The following is a 20,507-nucleotide window of genomic DNA, read 5'->3' on the forward strand; positions in this document are numbered from 1 at the left end:
CAGTTTCAGTTGAAATATTCAGACTACAGTTCTGAAAATGGAAAGAGCATGCCATTTTCAATGAGAAATATGGCGGTTTTGATGTGCCGCATTTAATAAACTTTCGGGTCGCGCGATCACACTCTTTCGTAGAATGCCCTCACTGCTATTTTAACCGAAGCCCTTGGTGAGGGCTACTGGAGACCGCGGATGCTGGGAACACGTGCGAGTCTTCGCCTCTGGCCGGAAAACAAGTTTGTCTATTTGCACTGCTTCTCTGGAGCCACGGTGCTCGGGCGCTGGAGGACCAGAAGCGCCACGCACGTGCGGGGATTTCTGTGTCTTGACTCTTGACACCGGTTGTTTGAAGTGGCGCGCGAGTAGTTGTGATTTTATCTGTTTTGGCAATGTTGAATCTTCGGGAGAGAGCGCGATTGTTGGATTGCAAAACATTTATTTCGTCAGAAAAGAAAAAATTCCGATGATCCGTGTTAGGTGGATATCAGTCCACAGCTGACAGCGACTTGAGTAGCCCATTGAGCGTCCTGTGTTTGAACACAGTGGTCTCATCCCATTGCTCTAGAGTAGGAACTTGTATTAGAAATTCCGGCGGCGGCTCCTGTTTACAGTTCTACAATATGTGATCGTTAGAGCGGAGAGACCAGTGATTAGTTAGAAGTGAGAAATTGGCGCGAAATGGACGGAATGCAGGCGCTCGGGAGAGACCTAGAGCAGTTGTATTGCGTTGGCCGTACGAGACGGTCCGATTCGGTCGTTACTGAGAGGCCGACGGAGATCCGGCTTGGTGCGAGTATCAGTATCGGAAATCACTTTCGGCTTGGTATCTTGTACCGGTACCGGCAATACAATTTTTGTGTCGATCGGGTGTAATATTAACGGTAAAAGTGACAATGAAAGCGTGTGTAACAAACGAGTAACAAACGTTCGTTGCACGCAAGTTTCGCTGCAGCGAACAAGTGCTCTTACGCATAGTGTTCCACACGCTCGTCTACAACGCGCGAACGGTATACTACGGAATTCCATGGCGTTATTTACCATCGACCCTTGGACCGACAGAATACATTGCAATGGATGAGCTTCCGTATGGGTCCAGGCTTATCTCAGATACCCCATAAAATTTTGTAGCCCATCAATTGGACTGATGCGGAGGAAATGTGATTGTAAATCTGATTTTACCCTCCAAACTTTTCAGTTCTGAGTGTATAGCAATTTTTTCATCTCCCCATCTCCCATTGTGCCATCTCCAGCTGTTTGCTAACTGCGGCGGTTGTAATTACGCAAAGCATGTCACATTGATACATCATGGCGAGTCCTCATAGCACTACCGGAGCAGATGAGTAGCGGTTAAGTGATGCGCCACCAGCAGGTGGCTGCTTCAAACACAGCCGCCGGTGGGTCTTATGAGATCCATGTTGCTCTGCTCGAGCAAAGCGGAGAATAAATACCTCGCACAAGCCTACCATAACTTCCACTGAGCCGCGGCGGCGAGTCTGTCCCTGGAGCTGTGTAAAGCCTTATCTTGACCCGAAAACGAGGAAATAATATTCCACTTCTGTGGGTGACATTGCAGAACTAAGAAAATTAAAATGGAATCTCCTTCCTTTAAATGATTATTTGCACTTTCACTGCTATGGTCTCTTTGTCATTGCCTTTGCAATCTTTAATATACCGGAGCGCGAAGCTGACGTTACTTGCTAGACGTCAATGCTGACGTCACGAAGTGGTAGCTCCTAGTGGGAAAAGAGACAAAGAATGGGCACGGAAATATAATTTCAAGATACGACTCCAAGCGATATCATTTATGGATTCCCAACTGGTGTTCGAATTCCTGTTGCGCTTTTTTTTTGGTGTTGGATTCGGCTACATATGTCCCATAATTTTATATCTCGCGTTTTTTTTTTCGGTCAAGCATTTTTGGTGGAAATCACTTCGCATGCCTTCTTTGTTTCTCCGAACCACTTTCCGGCAAGGATAGACAGATATGCTTGATCATTGTCGTTAGGCTGACTACGCCCATTGCAGGGAAAAGGATTTTGCAATGTGAATCTATATCGTACCATGCGCTGGCTGCGTTAAGTAGTTGCGCATTTACGAATCTCGAATGCATCCTTTCATTTTACCACCAGCTCGAGACAAGTTTCTAGATCGAAAAGTAATGTAATGAGGAAGAGATCAGGATTGAAAGATTCATTAACCATTCGACTGTACTGTGAATGCAGTCCAGAGCTAAAGTGAATTAGCTCATATTTTCCCAACTCTGAGAGGAAAAAATGATTGTAGGGGCTGTTAACCAGGAGAAAGTAATCCTTAATGGGAGCCATTGTATTATCGCACAGTCCCGTGTCATAACCGTGCGTATTTTTTCTTTCTTCACAAGGCATTCAAATTTTACTTGATGCCTAGAGGCAGGTTTGCACAAAAGAGTGACGTGACCGTACTTCCCTCAGTATTTGCAGTCCTTTGCAAGGCACAAGGAAAAATGTTTGCACCGCAGTGTGGTTAACCCGCAATCTGTACCGAATAGCCGTGCACCGACGTGTCTTATACTCAAATAGGGTAGTTTTAAAGTGGGATTTTTCGGGCGTAGAGCCTGCGATACCAATTTAGCGCCTCTTCAGCAAAATCAATCTGCTCGTGGATTCATGAAAATTTACGAATTTGCAAGAATTGCGACATTATGGTTGTAGTTTCTTCAGTATTGGTAACCTTCTTTTCCTTTTGATGGCTGCGGCGCACAGGGGTGCGCTGGTCTCAAAAATAATATCAAATGATATGCGATGATCGCATCTCTTAGTGGGAGTTTGCCTCTATTTGATTTCGGAGTTCGACAGAAGTAGTTTGCACGAGGGGCTCAGCGCGCTCGTTGGCAGGGTACAATTTGGCTAAAACATTACGCACGGCCCTTAAAGCTACTTCCGTGCTCTGAATGCGAAATCATTGTTGCTTATTTTTAAAGCGAAAGCCTTACTCGCCTCATTGAGCGGAAATCCGTCTCTCTCTTTCTTCTCCCATAAAAGATGCAATCTGGCAATCTGGCAGCTGGCGGTTAAATTAATGATTGGTCGCGCGAGGTTGCTCGTGAAATGCAATCTGGATCGCACAAGTCCCATCGGTGGCAGCACCTGCCTTCTAAGGGCACCGTTTAACCGCTGCTCTACTGCGCCAGGAGCGGTAAGAGGACTCTCAGGGATCTATGAATATTAAGCAGAGAATGAACAATTCTGCATGCATTAAGCCATTAGCTACCGCGTAATACCATTAAGGTGGTGCGGGGGCCGCGGTGCGGCACCGACTGCCTCCACGAAGTTAAGGCGGGGACACATGTCAGGCGGGCGCTCCGAATCCGGTCCGGCTCGCCGCGTCCGGCGGCGCCGTTCCGGCCAGCCGGCGACCGCCGGATGCATCAAACGGCGAAGGCCCGGCACGCCGCTCCGGCTGGCAGTGGCAGCCAATGCGAGCGCGCGGAGCGCCAACGTCACGATGACGTCGAGTCCACGAAAGCTCTGCTTGGTGACATTCACCGTGAGCCGGTGAGCGGTGTGTCGCCTGCTGAATTGTAGGGTCAGCTTGACTGCGCTGTTTTCACTGAGCGCCATGACTTCATTCAAACAATCCCGGATTTGGGAGAACGACCAAGGGGTGCCGAGTGTAGCACGTTTTTTGAGCGCTGGCCAGTCCCCAAGAGCCCTCAGCTGCGGCGTCGATGCGAAACGATCTAGGCCTAGCGACGACTAGGGCAGTGAGGGACCAGCGCGCAGTTCGTCCCCCGGCGTTGCCGCTGGCTGTGTCGTTGCCGAAAGCTCCACTCTAGAACAGGCATGTTGTCGTTGCTCGAATCTATAGAAGCATTCCTTCTGGTAGCATGGCTGTTTTGCATTTTCTTGTGCGAACGTGAAGTAAGCCGAGCCTGCCGGCCGGCGAGTCTGGATCCCGTCTGCCGGCGTTATAAAAATGAGCTAATGAGTGTTCTTGACGAGAATAATAAACCCTGGGATAGGGAAATTAAAAAAATACATCATTTTTCTGGGTAATTGGCCAATACCGAGTTGTTGGTAAAAGTGACAACTGTGGTACGAGCGAATTTGTTGCGAGAACCGCCTCGCAGCTGCCGCTGGGTCGATTGTGGGGTCCGGCTCGACTGGCGCCCGCTAGCTCTGTTGCTGAAGGCGCCGTGGAAATTGACCATCCTATTATTTTATTGTGAGATGATGCTGTTGACAGCAAAGCGGAGTGAAGATTAGGCCTTCAATTATAGCGCAGGCGACTTCCAAAGCGCCGACCCCTGCCGCTTCGATGCGAAGCAGGCGGTCTAGCGTCGACCACGGCAGACAGGCAGCAGCAGAGCTCGTCGGTAAGGCAGGGGCGCCCGCGAGCGGTGCCGTTGCCGAAAGCTCGCAACATAAGCAACAATATTTTTTCTTGCAATATTTGTACACCAAGCCAAGCAGCGCTCAGCCAATGCTGCGCGGCGGCACCGGTTGTGGGCTAGCTTGGGTAGAACGGCGCAGCAGTGTTTGCCGCTCCGTGTCTCGCTGCTTGCTGTGGCACGGCCGCCTCGATCACGTGCGCACGGCTGTGGTGCGGCAGTTCCGAAGCGGCACCCTGGGCGGCGCGCCGGACGCGTTGCCGGACATGCGTCTCCTGCTTTAGCGCGCACATCAGAAGGGGTGCTTCGCGCAGCGGCGGCGGCTACGTAGAGCCATGCAGAGGTAGAATAGTCAGCTGCGTGGCATCGGGTTACATCACGCCGCAGCGCTCGGCGATTGCGTTCACAAAGTGAGCGGGTAGGCTTACGCCTTCTCACACGTAAGCAGTCTTGAGTGTCTCTGGCGATTTCTTGTTTCCTTTTTAACTTTCTTCGTGCATATCTAATGGCACACATATTTATTACAATACAGTCGTAAGGCAGCGCATATATTACGTTCAGCTTTGCTAGCAAATAAAGAACGCGGTTTTGTGGCCTATTGCGCGCGGTCTCTGTTTCTGGCCACTAAAATTTATTACTTCCTGCAAATTATTTATTGCCCAAAAACTCATATCCAGCGTTTCCACGGAGTTTTCGCAATTTTTGTGTGGGACTCGCCTTTTGAATCAATGAGGCGTGATAACCTTTTCCGCATTGTGTCTTCTAATGTTTCTGATTGTCCCTGTTTCTGGAGATTCATGCATAAGGTTTATTTGGCTTTTCGTTTCCAACTTGTTCCTTCTGAAATTAAGTTCCTTTTTTGGGTGTCGAGGAAACGGTTGTACAAGTACTTAGTTTTTACGCTCTTCCTTCTAATAATGTATCCCTCAGTGTATTTCGGTTTACCGGCCGGGCATGACGTACTCAAGGGAGTACGTAAAATTCCCCTCTCGCAAAGTACAAAAACATTTTTCATGAAGCTACACATTGAGACATTACCAATTAAAACGTAGCTAGAGAAAAACTATTTTTGTGCATCAATTTAATTGCTGTCTTTTTGATGCTCCTGAAATGATTGGGCATTATTTCATCAATTATAAAGAAGCAATACTCTTCTGGGACATGACGCAACGGACGTTTAGAAAAAGGGCTTAATTTCACGCCGCATTCTGTACGATATCTAGCTGCACAGCCATTCGTTGATGAACTCTTAGGGTTGTTATATTAATTAGATTACACACCCTCAGGAAAGCATCCATGATGGACCGATATGTGAATCTGTTTATTCTGCTAAAGAACATTTCAGTACAATGATGCTGACCTGCAAGAATTGTATGCCTAGGCCGAGTTTGAACCGGAGTGGCACTCACTCTTAGTGATGTGCTGCTGTTCATTGCCTTTCTTCTAGTTGCTTGCTGCTTAGATGTGTCGTATTATGATGTACTGGCTATGTGCTCTGTATAGACTCTTTTATCGCGCTTGTTTGCTAAGATGTGTTGATCGGCCACTGCTTTCTTAATGTTTGTAGATAGCTAATGTACATAAACCATCGCATCATCTTAATAAATATTGTGTTGAAAAAAATAAAAAAAGGGTCTTGTGGCGTATGGGATGCGTGCTCGCTTCGCGATGTGAATGTTCTGAGGTCAACTCTCCGCAACTTTGGAAGAAGTCTTTTTTCTTTTAGCAGGGTGACGTGAGTTTTTCGGCTGCACTTTTTCTGGACATCGGGTTTCGTTGCCGTTGGGACATATACTGTTTTCGCATTAAAACTCACGCATTAGCCTGCTGGCTAAAAGGGGCGTAACGAAGGTGGGCCTGAGTATGGTATTCAGAGGAATGGGTGCTGTGATGGACAGGGTGCGGTACAATTGTCGCTGTCACCTGTTTGCCCTTTGAGGAGGTGAAAAGGCAGAGTTTTCTTTCTACGCTTTCGCAGCGTTGTGCAGTTGAGACTGAGTTTGCATGCATTCGGTGCTACTTTAGAATAAATGTTCACTTGAGAGTGCACCTCTTGCTTCCTCTCTTTCTCTCCGCTTTCTCTGTTTTATCGGGCTGATCCGCTTCCTGGATCAGATTACGTTAAATCAGATTATTATAGGTCAAATGCACCTCGCAGCAGAAAGTAGACGAAGGCGCTGACTGGTGGGCGAAGTCTGCTTTGATTCCTGCGTTTGCTATACTAACAGTTATCTAATGTGACCACGTAGAAATCATAGCGGAGAAAAAGCAGCGGATACTGCGAGGCTCGTGAAAAGAAGAGGCAAACAGCAAACGCTGTACGTAAGCATAGCAATACCGTATCAAGCTGGCTCGCTGAACAGGCGTCGTGTGAGGCTTGATAGCAGTTCAGCAAAGCCGAAAGTCAATCCAACTTTACGTATTGCAGATAGCGCTGTAACCTTACGCTGGCATACTGAGAAATACTGCGCAAAAGTAAGTGCAAGGCGTCTACAATATATGCCTTAAAGGTAAGGAGGTGGCGATTATAATGAAAGAGTCTAACATTTTCAACGTGACGCAGGGCTTATAACTGCGTGCGCAAATGTGCAGGCTGGTTTAGAATTCTCTTAGTTCTTATCTCACTTACGACTTGGCTATTCATCCATAACTTGTTATAGCACATAAGAGGGCGATCACTTCGCTATTCAGCAGGCTTCTTCTTTGGTAGGCAACCGACTTTCACTTATCCTTTCTCTACTGATATTTATGATCTCCGAACTCATGTACCGCGATGCATTTGCTGAATCAAATGCATCCTGATCAGGCTTCAACACTATTTGCTGAAAGAAGTGTTGCGAAAAAGACATTGAAAAAACAATCTGACTAAACTAGGCGACGGGTAAGTTAAAGCATTAGGCAAGAGCCTTTATTGGTCGCAACTGGCAACTTGCAAAATTTCTCAGCTTCAGAACACTCGTTCAGAGACTCATTTACACTCCGTGCAGTTCCCGCCGAAAAGAGTTACCGCGAGGAGAGATGCCCCAGTCCCCGCCATAGTATAATTTTTTTTTAAATATAAGGCTTGCTCTCTCCAAAGAATATCTTATTTGATAAAAATTTTAGAACATGAAGTGTTTGAAGATATATTTTTATAATTGTAAGTTTTAAATGGCATTCGAAATTGAATTTCACTTAAAACATGAAATTTATAAGTATAAAAGTTTAAAATTTGCACATTACTCTCAAATAGCAGTCTTTTATTTTACTATAAATTTAACTTGAAATTAAAATCTCAGTATTTCATGCTGCAATATTTTAAAAGTTTAAATCTTAATTTTCAGTTCAATTTTAAAATATAATTTTGATTTGAACGTGTATTTAATTGGCAAAAATGCAAACTTTAGAATGAGAACATTTAAATTTAAATGTATATTTATTGTAAAATTTAAACGTATATTTCACCTAAAATTTAAACGATAAATGTTCAGTTTCAATTAAACGACTTAAAAACTGCCAAGCAGAAAGCCAGATCGCTGCCCCCTGTCAAGGATTCGCAATTATCGACCGATCAGGAAGGCTCTGTAAAATGCTGTCAAATACCCCGCAACAAAACAGGCGACATCTCAACTCACTTGAAACACATGATGGCGCCGGGCCACGCCAGAATCCTTGCTGGCAGCGAATCCTTCCTCCCCCTTGAAGTTGAAACGGGGGCTGGCATTCATACCTGCCCAATGAGTTGGGCGTGACGAATTCGTCTCCTATGGGGCGGCCGTTCTTAACGTGAGGCAGGTCCACTCTGCGACAGCCATCTGCAGGGAGAAAGATTGCCACACAACGATCAACGGTCCACTGGAGTTGTCAGCACTCCACTCCAACACACTCCATTGACACAGGTCTCTCCCTGGCCTTCTACTCTCTACTGGGGAAAGGGAAGAAAAGAAAAGCGGTCTTGACTCACTATAACCACGCGAGGCGCCTGTACACATCGACGAGGTTTCAGGCTGATCCGACTTCTGCTCTTACTTGAAGCAGTCGTCTGTACAGCGTTTTTTTTAGCGAAGTTTATTGCCTCAGGGCATAAAACAGTATGTAATGATGGATGACGAGGATGCTTAAATAAATGAGAAAAGGTTGCCTGATCTAATGAAGTCGAGGAGTGAATGATGATGTGGTTCCTGTGTCCTAGCGGTGCATGATGCAGGATTGTTCGGCGAGAGACCCGCTGCCGCCAAGTGCCGAATACTTGTCGGCTTCAGAGCCGGGCAAACCCACAGCAGGTGGAGAAAATCGGCCTCAGTATTTCTATTCTGGCAGACTGGACACCCAAGGCGGGGATATGAGCCTTCAAATTGCGGCCACTTTCGTGTCACGGCTGGAGTTAGGGCAACCCCGACACGGATCCTCCGAAACGCAACCTCCTTTGCTCGGGTAAGACCACGGGAGAGGAATACCGCACAAGGAGGGATGAGAGCACGTGTGCGGCGCCAGAGGTGTTTCTTTATTGTTAAAACGAGGCCGGTGTCATCCAGAGTGAGGACTCGATGCAAAGACGAGGTTGGGGTCGCAAGGCGGGTCGCAGAATCTGCAGTTTGTGAGCTCAGGAGGCCACGTGGGATCCACTCATTACGGATTGGCTGCGGGATGCGTACCGTCAGACGATGGATGGATGGATGTAGTGTTGTCCTACGTTTACAAGAGAAGGACAGACGCTAGCTGCCAGTGATTTGGTAGCGAGAGATGCGTCTGCGGTGTCCCTCGAAATCGATGCGAAAGTCTGTCCGCGATCGATGTGATTCCCCCCTGCACGTGCCTCCCGTTGCATTCGTCGTCTTCGAGTGGGGGTGCGCTGACCCGTGATCAAGGGACTATGCGTAGCTCTTCCCAACGATCAGGTGACCAGCCCTTCGATGTGTACCACACCTCGCACCTACCGCAACCTTCGTTGCCCTTGGATGGGACGCGCTGTAGGAAGATGGCGCCAAACTCTTCGAAACGCCTATCGCACGCTCTCTGCGCGTCTGTGCGGGAGTTATAACTGGTTAAAAAAAAAGTCGCAGTAGCAGACTAACAGGGGGTGGACACCTGGATCATACCGTTTCGCAACATTCACAGCATGGAGTAAATATAGCCAATTTTTTAGGTTTATTTTATCTTTCGATGACATTATTTAGCTGGATACAACACTGATCAACAAAAAAAGAAATTGCCGACGATTACGTTACTTCCTAATGCGAAATCTGAGCGCAGCTCATTGCTTTTCGATAGATGTAGGCAAAGGATTCGAGCAAGACATGTATGTACAATTACAGACAACTTGTTATTTTTCACACATATTCCTGCGTCAAGAAACACTCCACTAACAGTTCTTGACTGTCATGAAGGAAGCTTTGTGGACGGAGAAATAGATGGATATATGTGTTCGACTCGCTGTACCAATGCCTGGCTCTCAAAGACGAGGTCTGCGCAAGTATTTCGCGAGATTGTCACAGCTGTGGGAGCCGTTACGAGCGAGAGGAACGGGATGTTCTCCCGCAAAAGTGGTAAGAAATTCCCGTTTGTCTTTACATCTACAATAATTTCCCTAACCACATTGCCACCCTGGCAGGTGGCAGCGTTTCTGGCACAACGTTGTCAATACCAAAGCATGCAGCGCACATCTGTCACTACCGCCACGTAGCTTAAAGCACGATTGAGGTGTCCACTGTTTCAAGAGGGCAGTTATGCACCTTCCTTCTGGTATCAGGTGTCCACCGAGATATGTGAGAGAGATACTGCGCATTTCCTTTCCACAAAAAAAAAAATTTACAAATTTTACCCTCTGCTTTCCAAGCCCCCGCTCTATGGGTTTCGCATTGGTGGCAGACAGATGGTGCGCATTTCCTTTCTTCAAAAAAAATACCGAAGACACTTTGGAAATTCTAAAGTTTACTTGGCGAAAGCCTTGTGGTCAACCCACTGCCGCTTCCCCGAACCGCTTGGCGCGGAATCACTGGGCCGCTTCGGAGCCATGCGTCTCACTCACTCGACTGCAACGAGACGTCTGGCGAAGGAGCGGCGGTGTAGCTGCCACCGCCGACGCGCGCGCGCTCGTTCTACCGCTACTGTGTGACGTCACGGTTGCTATGCACAGCTGCGCCACCCATTGGCGCGCCGGTTGCTAAAGAGGGTAGGAGGCTGCTCTTTTACCCTCTCCTTTCCAAGCTTCCGCTCCACTGCTTTCGCACCTTAAAGGGTGTCCACTGCTGGTTACAACGGACAACGGCGACGGCGACGCCGCGAAACGCATAAACGGGCGCCAAAGAGCTGCGCTCTAAAAAGGTCTGCAGTGGAAAGGAGGACGGGGGCACGAAAAAGGGCGCGTTTCGAAAGGAAGCTCTTTCCACGGCACCCTGGATGTGACGTTTGTGATGTGCAGACCACACTGGTGAGGGAGTTTTGGAACGCGACGTGTCGGCAGTGGTGCGTCGGACAGCGGAGCGCCGTACGTGCCAGCCCCGCGTTGCGCGTGGGCGCGTGCGAGTGGTGTGCGCGAGGCAGGCACGAGGAGCGTAGAGCTACGTGTCAGCAAACCGAGGTGTTGAGGAAGACACCCTAGCACAAGTCTGGTCGTTCAAGCGTGGAAGTGGCAGCGGTCGGACGTTAGATCCGAGCTGCCAGAGACTTCCCTTGGATCACCGACTCAAGCCCATTAAGCCTCATTCAAGCGTGGAGGTGGCAGCCGTCAGACTTCGGGTCTGTGCTGCCATGGACCTCCCTGAATCAACGACGCAGGCCTACTGCATCCATTTCGAGGTCGGAAGAGGGAGCAGCCAAGGCTTCCTGGGATAGGCTGCACAAGCCTACGGTGTTTGCGGAACGCCGTCGACAGAACCTGGCTACAGGTTTCCTGCTGCAGCTGCTCCGTTCGTGGGGGCGGCTGACACGAGTTCGTCAGCGTCTCCCGTATCCATCTCCGTTCCTCATCTCCTGGCTCTCTACCATCGCCTTCCTGAATGCAACGCCAGCGACACATCGCAACTCGCCAACCCGCGTCTGCGCTACCTACAAGGCATTCCCGTACCACCTGGGACGCTTTGTAGCCAGTGAACTCTCTCCTTTTTTATCTGTTGTGTTTTACGCGTGCCTTGTGTGTGTTTTCCTTAGTGTTTCCGTTCCTTTCATTGGCTCCTTTCCTTTAAAATATAAACACGGCTTCGTTTTGTTTTGTTTGATTTGATTCCTTTGTTCTTCGAACCTGCACGCGAAAGCGGTCCCCTTCAGCAGTCGGGGACGCGTCACTCCGATTCGCGACAACGTTCTATTGCGGCTACATCTGTGCTCCTGCGGTTTGTATACTGTTCCTTAACACCTTTTTACACGACCTACAGGCTGATGCATAGCTCAGAGCGCCTGATAAAATATTTATCACGGCTAAACCGCTGCTATGTACGGACTCAGATTTCGCACAGCGCGCGGATTTGGTCGTAATTTCCAAAGTCCGTATCGCATGCCCCGATGCCGGGCAGAAGAAGACGCTGCCCCAAGAGTTGTACCGGCAGCGACATTTCTAGCACAGTGAGGCTTGGTGAGCCCTCGTCGTTTCGCCTCTCGCGTTCGTGAGTTTCCGTCGTTCTCCTGCTTAGAAGTTTTGGGGCTACCAGTAGGCTACCATTACAGCTGTTGCAAAAGCGTCTTTTTCGCCGCATGCGGTATGAACTTTCCCATTTTTTGTCAATAAGACAGGCAGCTACGCGACGCAAACAACAACTGACGCACAATGACACCGCCATGCGGAATTTTAACGCAAAGATTCGAGCGGTTTAGGCTACAGCAGCATTTTATATTGCGCTGTGAGCGACGGAACAGCATATATATATATATGCTTTATTCGATGTGTCGCATTCTCTCAGACTGTCTGTGTCCTGTCTTCTACTTTTTCCGCCGCGGGTAGTGCAGGCACTCAGCGCTCAGTAAGCCAGTTATACTGTCCGTAACCAATTTACTTCTTTAGTCCTCAAAAAAAAAAACTACTATTGGACGCGCCAGGCCGACACCCGGAGCTGAGGAGCGCACGCTGCAGATGCCTAGGCACACGTTACTCGGGGGGTGCACATGTCCCGTGGTCCTCTAGATCTGTTCCGGCCAGGCTGGAGCACGGTAATATAAAGCAGCGGACAGCCATTCGAGCTCTTCAGGGAAGGTCAACACTAATAGCAGTGGTATGTCTAAAGAACTATTTTTTCTCTTCAGAAAGCCCAGTATTTCAAACTACAAAATCGTTGCAAATCCTTGAAGAATTATTCTTCGCTTGACCTAACAGCTAGCGACTAGCTGAAGCAAAGAACGCTAGCAGTTAGTCGCGGTCACCTGGGCACTTTGCTGTGGTATAAGGTCCTTCGTCCTGGTGTAATGGCGCTACGGTACTAGCACACTCAGAGTACTCAAGGAAGCGGAAAACCATTCGATACACTTTTGAAAGAAATAGCGAGTGCAACGTAGCTCCTTCAGTTTTGCTGGCCTTCATGAAAGGGATATATCAAAGAAATTAATAATGGTAATGACTGGTTATGTTATTAGGAAAGGAAATGCACAGTAACGGCCTCACTCAGGAAGGACACCCGAAGCGCGCCGTGTGGAAAGGAATATAGGAGGGGGTGAAAGGCGGGAAAGAGAAATAGTCGCCTTATAGTGGAGGACCCTAGATTGATTTCGTCAACTAAGGGTTCTTTGAAGTGGGCAGAAATTTCCAAATTATGTAGATTTTTGGTTTCACGCCACTCTCGAATGCCGAAACACTCTTGAGTATCATACAGTGACTCACATCCTTTTCCGCCAAGTAGTGACACAACAGCGCGGGTAGGAAAATAAGGTGGGAAGCGCCTTTCTTTTTCTAAGCTCCCTCTCACTCCCATTTCTGCCGAGAGCAATACCTTGGGATTTTTAAAAGCTCAGCTGATTCTTAAACAGTTGTAAGGCTAAGCAAGAAAGATGCATGGTAAGTCTTACTAAAACCTGATTCGTTTTTACTCTGTGCTCCTGCCACTTGGGAAGCACACGGCTTCTTCCAACATGTGCGGTTTTTTTTTTTTTTTTTTTGCTGGAGACTTAATAAAACCTGCGTAAGGCTCTTTTAGTCATGGATTTCACATGTTAGCTACCGACATCGAACCTTCTCACGCGCTGTGCTCGAAACGCTCGGACGCTTGGCGTCCATACAACAGCTAGATGAAGAATGACTGACCAAAGGAGTTTTTCGTGTCATAAAGTGTGTTTTGCAATACTCAGCTCAGCCATCGCTTCTCAAGAGGTGTTTGGTTTGGTTTGGTTTATGGGGTTTAACGTCCCAAAGCGACTAAGGATATGAGAGACGCCGTAGTGAAGGGCTCCGGAAATTTCGACCACCTGGGGTTCTTTAACGTGCACTGACATCGCACAGTGCACGGGCCTCTAGAATTTCTCCTCCAAAGAAATTCAACCGCCGCGGCTGGAATCGAACCCGCGTCTTCCGGGTCAGCAGCCGAGCACCATAACCACTGACCCACCGCGGCTCTCAAGAGGTGTCTCCACTGGTGAACCGAAAATTCCAACGAGTCAGCAAACCACGTAATATGGGAGCGGGCAGCAATGAATACCTGCCTTTGAATGAACATCCACCTGTACCATTTTTAGACGCAGCACTCACAGTCAGTGAAGGTAGCATGGCCCGGCTTAACGTCCTGTGATATCCCAAGACATTTTGAATATGCTCGGGATTCTACATAAAGAGATTTAGCATAGCTGAGACCTACTGGCTGAGATGGATAACGGATTACCATACGCCTTCTGCGCACGCCCAGTAAAAGGGGTGGGGCCACAGCGCGTGCGCAGGACGCGTCCGGTAATCTCGTATACGTCTACGCTAGTATGTCTCCGCTATGCTAAATCTCTATACTATATTGTGACATGGTAGCGTGACATTAACCTCGTCCACAGTACTTTAATGGGGGAGAATTCCGAGAGAGGCGACAAAGCAGGCCACAGGAGCAACCTCACACGCAAAGAAGCGTAAAAGTTACACTTGCACGATTACACAGATGGTGTATACTAAACAGGCATGTCAGTGTATGTAGTTTCTCCAAACCAGAACAAGCAGTTCATCTTGACGACCAGCGCAAAACAGACAAAGGTCAAACGAAACAGACGACACGGGCGCTGTCGTCGCCCGTGTCGTCTCTTTGTAGTTTGTCTGTTTTGCGCTGGTCCTCAACATGAAGATATTACAACTCGCCCAATACAGGGTGCTGTTAAAACAAGTGTACTGTATATGTGTTTGATCTGCCCGCGCACTGAAAATATTATTTAAAAGTTATGAACTTCCAGGATATCAACACAAAAAGTTCTTTTCCTGCAGAAATGCGAAAAAAAAAGAACGGGGAGATTTTTGCGAAAAAACTGATCTTAGCATACCTGAATTTACCTAATTTTGATCATGTCTGATGAGGATAAACTTGAAGCAAATACTCCGGCGCTTGCCGCTGATCATGAGCGAAAATCTAATATACTCCCTCTCCAGCCAATGTAGCATTACGGCCGAAAAATTTCTGGGCTGTTTGGTCGTTAGGGTTAGCTTTTTCAAGAATTTAGCTTTTAGCGGGCCTCCTGCGTGCATCTCTGGCAGCTGACATTCTGACTTTGCTTCGAAAAAAATGTTGGAAAAAACTGTTTCTTCAAGCATGTTAGCAATTGATGTAATTCTTAAAGAACAAATGAAAATTATTCACATGGCTACATTCTCTTTACCGTTGAAACACCGGGAATCGCTGGGTTAAATATGTTAAAATATTTTTTTTTGCCACGTTTGGCCCATTATCACAAAAGCATGAATCTTGAAAGCATGAAAGCATGAAAAGCATGAAAGATTGGGTGCATGCCATTTATGTGAAAGACATTTTGTGGAACTTGACGGCAAACTTTAAACTTGAAGAAAAAATTGATAGGGGCTTAACATACGAGGCCTGTTAGAAAAGTGTCCGGTCTTCTTTTTTTTTTTTGCGAACGCCTGATTGATATGAACCAAACGCGCTTGCATCAGCCGACAAAGAACATTCGTGCTCATGCTCGAATTTTTTCTCGCCTGCCGATAGCGTCAGTCGCTGGGACGCAGCGTTTGAGTGAGGTAGTGCGCAGTGCTCTCGTGGGTTTTTTATAGCAAGCAAAAGGGCGGAACGACTGGAGCAGCTCTACTGCATCAAATTTTGCCAGAAACTGGGCGACAGCTAAGTGGAAACCATTCGGAAGATTCAGCACAGTTACCCCGACTACGTGAACACCATAATCACCGGTGACGAGTCTTGGGTGTATGCGTACGACCTGGAAACCTAATCACAGTTGTCAAAGCGAAGCATTCCACGTCACCAAGACCAAAGAAGGCCCGCCACGCGCTCAGCAAAGTCAATGTCATGCTGACTGCTTTATTTGACCCACGCGATGTGGTACGTACGCCACGAGTACGCACCACAGGGCCAAAGAATCACCAAAGAGCACTACACGGATGCTCTCGTCGCCTACGTGATGCTGTGCGGCGCAAGAGACCGGATTTGTGGTCGACAGGAAATTGGCGCATCCATCACGACAATGCTCCAGCACATTCCTCGCACTTGATTCAGACTTTTTTTGGCGAAAGACTCCTGTAGTTCAACAGCCTCCTTACTCTCCTTATATGGCCCCTGCGGCTTCTGGCTGTTTCCCAAATTCAAGAGGGTATTGAAAGGAACGCGATTTCAGACAGAAGAGGACATTATGGCTGCAACGACAGCTGAGCTGAACTCCATTCCGATAGAGGCCTTCTCGGAATGTTTCCAACAATGGCAGCACCGCTGGGAGAAGCGTGTGGAGTCCCAAGGAGACTGCTTTCAGGGTGATTAGGTTTCCAACGCTCCAGTTATGCCAGTTTTTTTTCTACGACCAAAGGTCGGATACTTTTCTAACAGGCCTCGTAGTTAAACCGAGTAGTCCAGCGAAAGCAGGTGTTCATTCTTCAATTGGAGGGGGCACTAAACTCCTCCTCAGTTGTGTGGCATGATATCTTTAGTGGGTTAATGCCCGTGTATGTTGAATTGGTAATTCCTACTTAAGATTCATAGATGGCGGCGAGTCCTCATATACCACTACCAGCGCAGTGGCGCAGCAGTCGTGCGATGCGCCACTGCACCGGCAGGTGGCTGTTTCTATCCCAGCCACCCGTCAGGATTTTGCTCTTCCCGAGCAACCTCTCGCGCAGATGGCAGCGGCGCGGCGCCGTCTGTTGGAGCGCAGCTGAAGTGGTTGCCAGGCAACGGCGACTCAAGGTCGTTTGGTAGCCGCGCCGCCACGAGCATACGCGACGAGCCGAGCTGGGCTCCAGTAGTGTTGCTTTCACAACAAAACTTCTTGCAACAGTAATCGGCCCCGTACCCCCTCCCCTAACCCCCCACTTTAGGCCTCGCGATCCTTAAAAAAACGGTGGTTAGAATCGAGTAAATACGGTAGTTCTCGCACAGCGCTACGGCGATTCCTCGCGACCAGTGAACGTATTGAACGGTTTTGGCATTCTCATTTTTGTTGTAACGAACTGACTCACCAATGCACCAAGGCGGTGGTGGCTCCCATGCACCATTTTTGCAGACGACTTGAGCCTCTTCTTGTGTGGGGTTTAATAAGTGATACCCTTGTGTGCAGGTCACGAAGAGGTTGTGGTCCTGTTCTGTCACTTGTGTATTGGGCACAACGTCAGTGCTCCCAAAAACCTGTGAGTGAAAACATGAGCAAGAAATGAAGCTTGTAGGAAGCATGTGTTGTCTCTGAACACAAAAACTGAATAGTACCTGAAGAGATCCATCAGCTAGAGAATGCCAAATTGTTGCTTCCAAAGTAACGTTTTTGTGCCTATATGACAGCGTATATAAATGAAGAAGACAACCATGCAAACCCGCTAATTAAATGACTTTAATTAATTCAATGCTTAGCTTCTGCAGGGAACGCTAAAGTACAACGAAATACAAAGTGCTACTATTATAGTTGCTTATGCGCCATAAAACCCCATATAACTAACTAACAAAGTGCTACTATTACCCACCAGTTTAATTTTGTCGGTTTCCATATCCATATGTGCCCACATGAAGATGCCCATTGGCGATGAGACTGCTCGAGAAGATACGAAACGACAGGTGACGGGCGACTACTACTAAGTGATTTCATTGAAGCTTACGGATAGTGATTTTAAAGCAGGCCATCACCACGAGGTATCCAAGTAGCCATGAAGCGGCAAGAGGCTAAACAAGTTTTTTTTCTCAACCGAATAATGAAAACACATGAGATACTGTATAATCCAAACGGCCAAGGTTGATAATAATTGGCAGGGTGGAGACAGGAGAAAAGCCGGATCAAAATGACAAGCATACAAACAGGATTTCTACAGGAAAGTGGTCTTTAAAGAAGAAGATCCGCGCTAAGCACGGATTCAGAAATCCTTGAATTAAAGAAAAGCTTAGATAGATAAAAGAAGGCTAAAAAAAGTTAAGCGCTACGGAGCGGATGCGCAGGCAATGTATCATAGAAAACAAAAACCATATCAAGCACAGGATGGACAGAGCGCACGGGTAAAAAAAATAATACAGCAAAGTCGTAAGTAAAAAGGGGTGCAATCCAAAACAAGGTGAACAAGAAGCATCATGAAACGTAAAACTACAGGAGTAAAACCGATAACAAGCACGGCGTGTATACAGCCCTCAGGTAAAATCAGTACAGCGGTGACACGAAGTAAAAACGGGTAAACTATTTACAACCGAGATTAACATGAAACAATCAAAAACACAAGGCTGCATCAAAAGGCTGTATACACGCCGTGGCCTAGAAAAGGTACACTAAAAACAGGCAGCCAGTGCTGACGCACTCGCTGCCTGCTTTCTTTCTGAAGAACGCTTCGATAATTTCTCTTTCTGTTCTGTCATAAGCCCGCGTCAAGAATGTAGCCGTCGGTAAAAGTGACCTGCATGTGTTCTTGCGATCATATCGCTTGCAGTGCTCCGACATATTTCTGCTTACGTTGTTCTTGTTCCGGATTGTCTGTGACTGTTTTTTTTTTGCCCTTTCGTTGAAGCTACACCCCGTTTCCCCGATGCAAACTCGGCCACAAGGCAGAAGAATCTGGTAAATAGGCTGTTTTTGCACTCGGTGTATCTGATGGCGTGATTCTTCGAGCATGACGGCCGTTTCCGGTGATGCTTCCTCGGACACAATTTTTTTGCAAGCTAGCAGGGGTCAGAGAAAACTACATGAACAGATACGTTAATGTAGAAAGTTGGTAAAAATTGAAAATATGTTTTTAGGGAAAGGAAATGGCGCAGTAATTGTCTCACTTCACGGTGGACCCCCGAACCGCGCCGTAAGGGAAGGGAGGACGGTGGAAGTGAAATCAGAATGACAGAAAGAGGTGCCGTAGAGGAAGGCCCCGGAATAATTCCGACCACCTGAGGATCCTTAACGTGCACTGGCATCGCACACCTCATGGGCGCGCCTGCGATTTGCCGCCATCGAAACGCGGCCGCCGCGGCTGGATTCGAACCGGGAACTCCGGCACAGCAGCCGAGCGCCCTACCCACTCAGCCAACGCGGCGGGTGGTGTGTTCGGATAACAACGGTAATCGAAGTCCCATCACTATTTTTTGTTTTCAATAAAATTTTTGTCTGTGATGGGCAAATATGCCGACGGGAGGGAACGGTAATTAGTTTGACAAGAAAGTATGTAGTTTTTTTGGAGAAAAATCGTATATCCCGATAGCTGGAAAAGGACGATTTCACGAAATCGCTAGTTTGGATCCCTGCAGATAATAAAAAAACTTTTTGTGCAACCTGATTATTTTTTAAACAATTGTATGCAAGCTTTCCTGTTGGAAGCAATGCAAAAATATTTTTTTAGCTTGTATAGTTTTGCAGGAAAGTATCGCTAACATTGCTGCAAAAATAAGGCATTTCAGTAAGTATAGTTTTTAGGAAAACAATGGGGCAAGAATAGGTGATAACCTGGAGCTGAAATTTTTTCTCAGTATTAATTCGCTCTTTTTACTATCGCTGGAGAAAATTCGTAGTCCCAGAAAGGGCAGATGATTTTTAATTAGACGTTGAAACCGTCGAAAATACGGGAATTTCGAAAAAAGGCGAAATTTGAAGGACATTAAAAAAAACCATCTCCGATTTCCTTTAAAATTTCTCTCAACACCTTCAATACCTGGTGTTTCTAGAGCAAGAATAAAGTGTTGCATTATTTTGCTTTAAACTATAAAATTAAAGGCCTATCATTGCTTAACTGTAATTACCATTAACGGTGATTTGGGCGCCCGTCTCGGCTGCGCGAGGCGGTTGGTTCGAAACCCACCGCCGGACACCCACCGGTAAAAATGGGTACAAGCCACCACCGGCCTGGCGCCCGGCTTTCTTTGGGGGTGTTCGCTTTGGAGAAGCTCCGTAAACCCCGCTGCGCCCCTCGCGGGCCATGCCCAGTTTCGGTCGGCCTCGCAGGCTGCTAAAGGTGGTGCCCTTCGGCCAATGTGGTTCGAACGCGAGCAAAGACTTGAAGCGCTGTCACTGGGCGCGGGCACGCCCTGGCACAACGGCCTCTATTCCACCGGGAGGACAAAGCAGCCCTCCCGCAGGGAAGGCAACTCCTCAGTGCCGTGGTGCCTATGCGATGATGCCTTCCTTCTCGCATGAGCAGCATCAGCCGCAGCCATAAAAAAAAGTAATTAAATTGACCATTACTGGATATTAAGCAAACAAGGGAAGGGGAATGAGGGGCTCGTTATAAATATGAGAGAAGCCAACAGCCACAGAAACCAGGGAGAACAGGGGATTTTTTTTAAATTTATTTATTTTTTTGTGGTGTTGATCAAGTAAGAATATTACTGAATATGTTATCGCTTAAAGCTAATTGGTTAGAAAAGCAGAAGAAAAAACAACCACATGCCGCCGGTGGGATCCGAAACCACGACCTCCGAATTACGCGTCCGGTGCTCTACCTCTGAGCTACGGCGACGGCTGTCAAACCTTCTGCTTTCGGGGGTATTTATGTTTACAAATAACCTAACCTTGAGAGTGTTCATCAGCGCCACCCACGTTCGTAAGCGGCGGACGTGGAACGTCCTGAGTTACCGCTGGTGTGACG

At 47.6% G+C, this 20,507-nt stretch overlaps 1 protein-coding gene across 3 annotated transcripts in view; it reads right to left on the bottom strand.

Moving 5' to 3' along the window:
- The window catches only part of LOC149352619 (sushi, von Willebrand factor type A, EGF and pentraxin domain-containing protein 1-like), a 261,506-nt gene that overhangs the window by 49,272 nt on the left and 191,727 nt on the right, over positions 1-20,507 (bottom strand). For 2 of the 3 annotated variants that reach the window (XM_089581812.1, XM_089581811.1), the window contains exons 18-19: positions 16,929-17,094; positions 7,981-8,160 (exon numbers count right to left, since the gene is read on the bottom strand). In XM_089581812.1, coding sequence (XP_089437938.1) covers positions 7,981-8,160; positions 16,929-17,094 — 346 coding nt within the window. The remainder of the gene's footprint in view (positions 1-7,980; positions 8,161-16,928; positions 17,095-20,507) is intronic. The other variant, XM_089581813.1, reaches the window with a different exon arrangement.

Source organism: Amblyomma mixtum, chromosome 3 (genome assembly GCF_055824585.1).
Source record: "Amblyomma mixtum isolate Tamu chromosome 3, ASM5582458v1, whole genome shotgun sequence".
Classification (NCBI taxonomy): Eukaryota; Metazoa; Arthropoda; class Arachnida; order Ixodida; family Ixodidae; genus Amblyomma; species Amblyomma mixtum.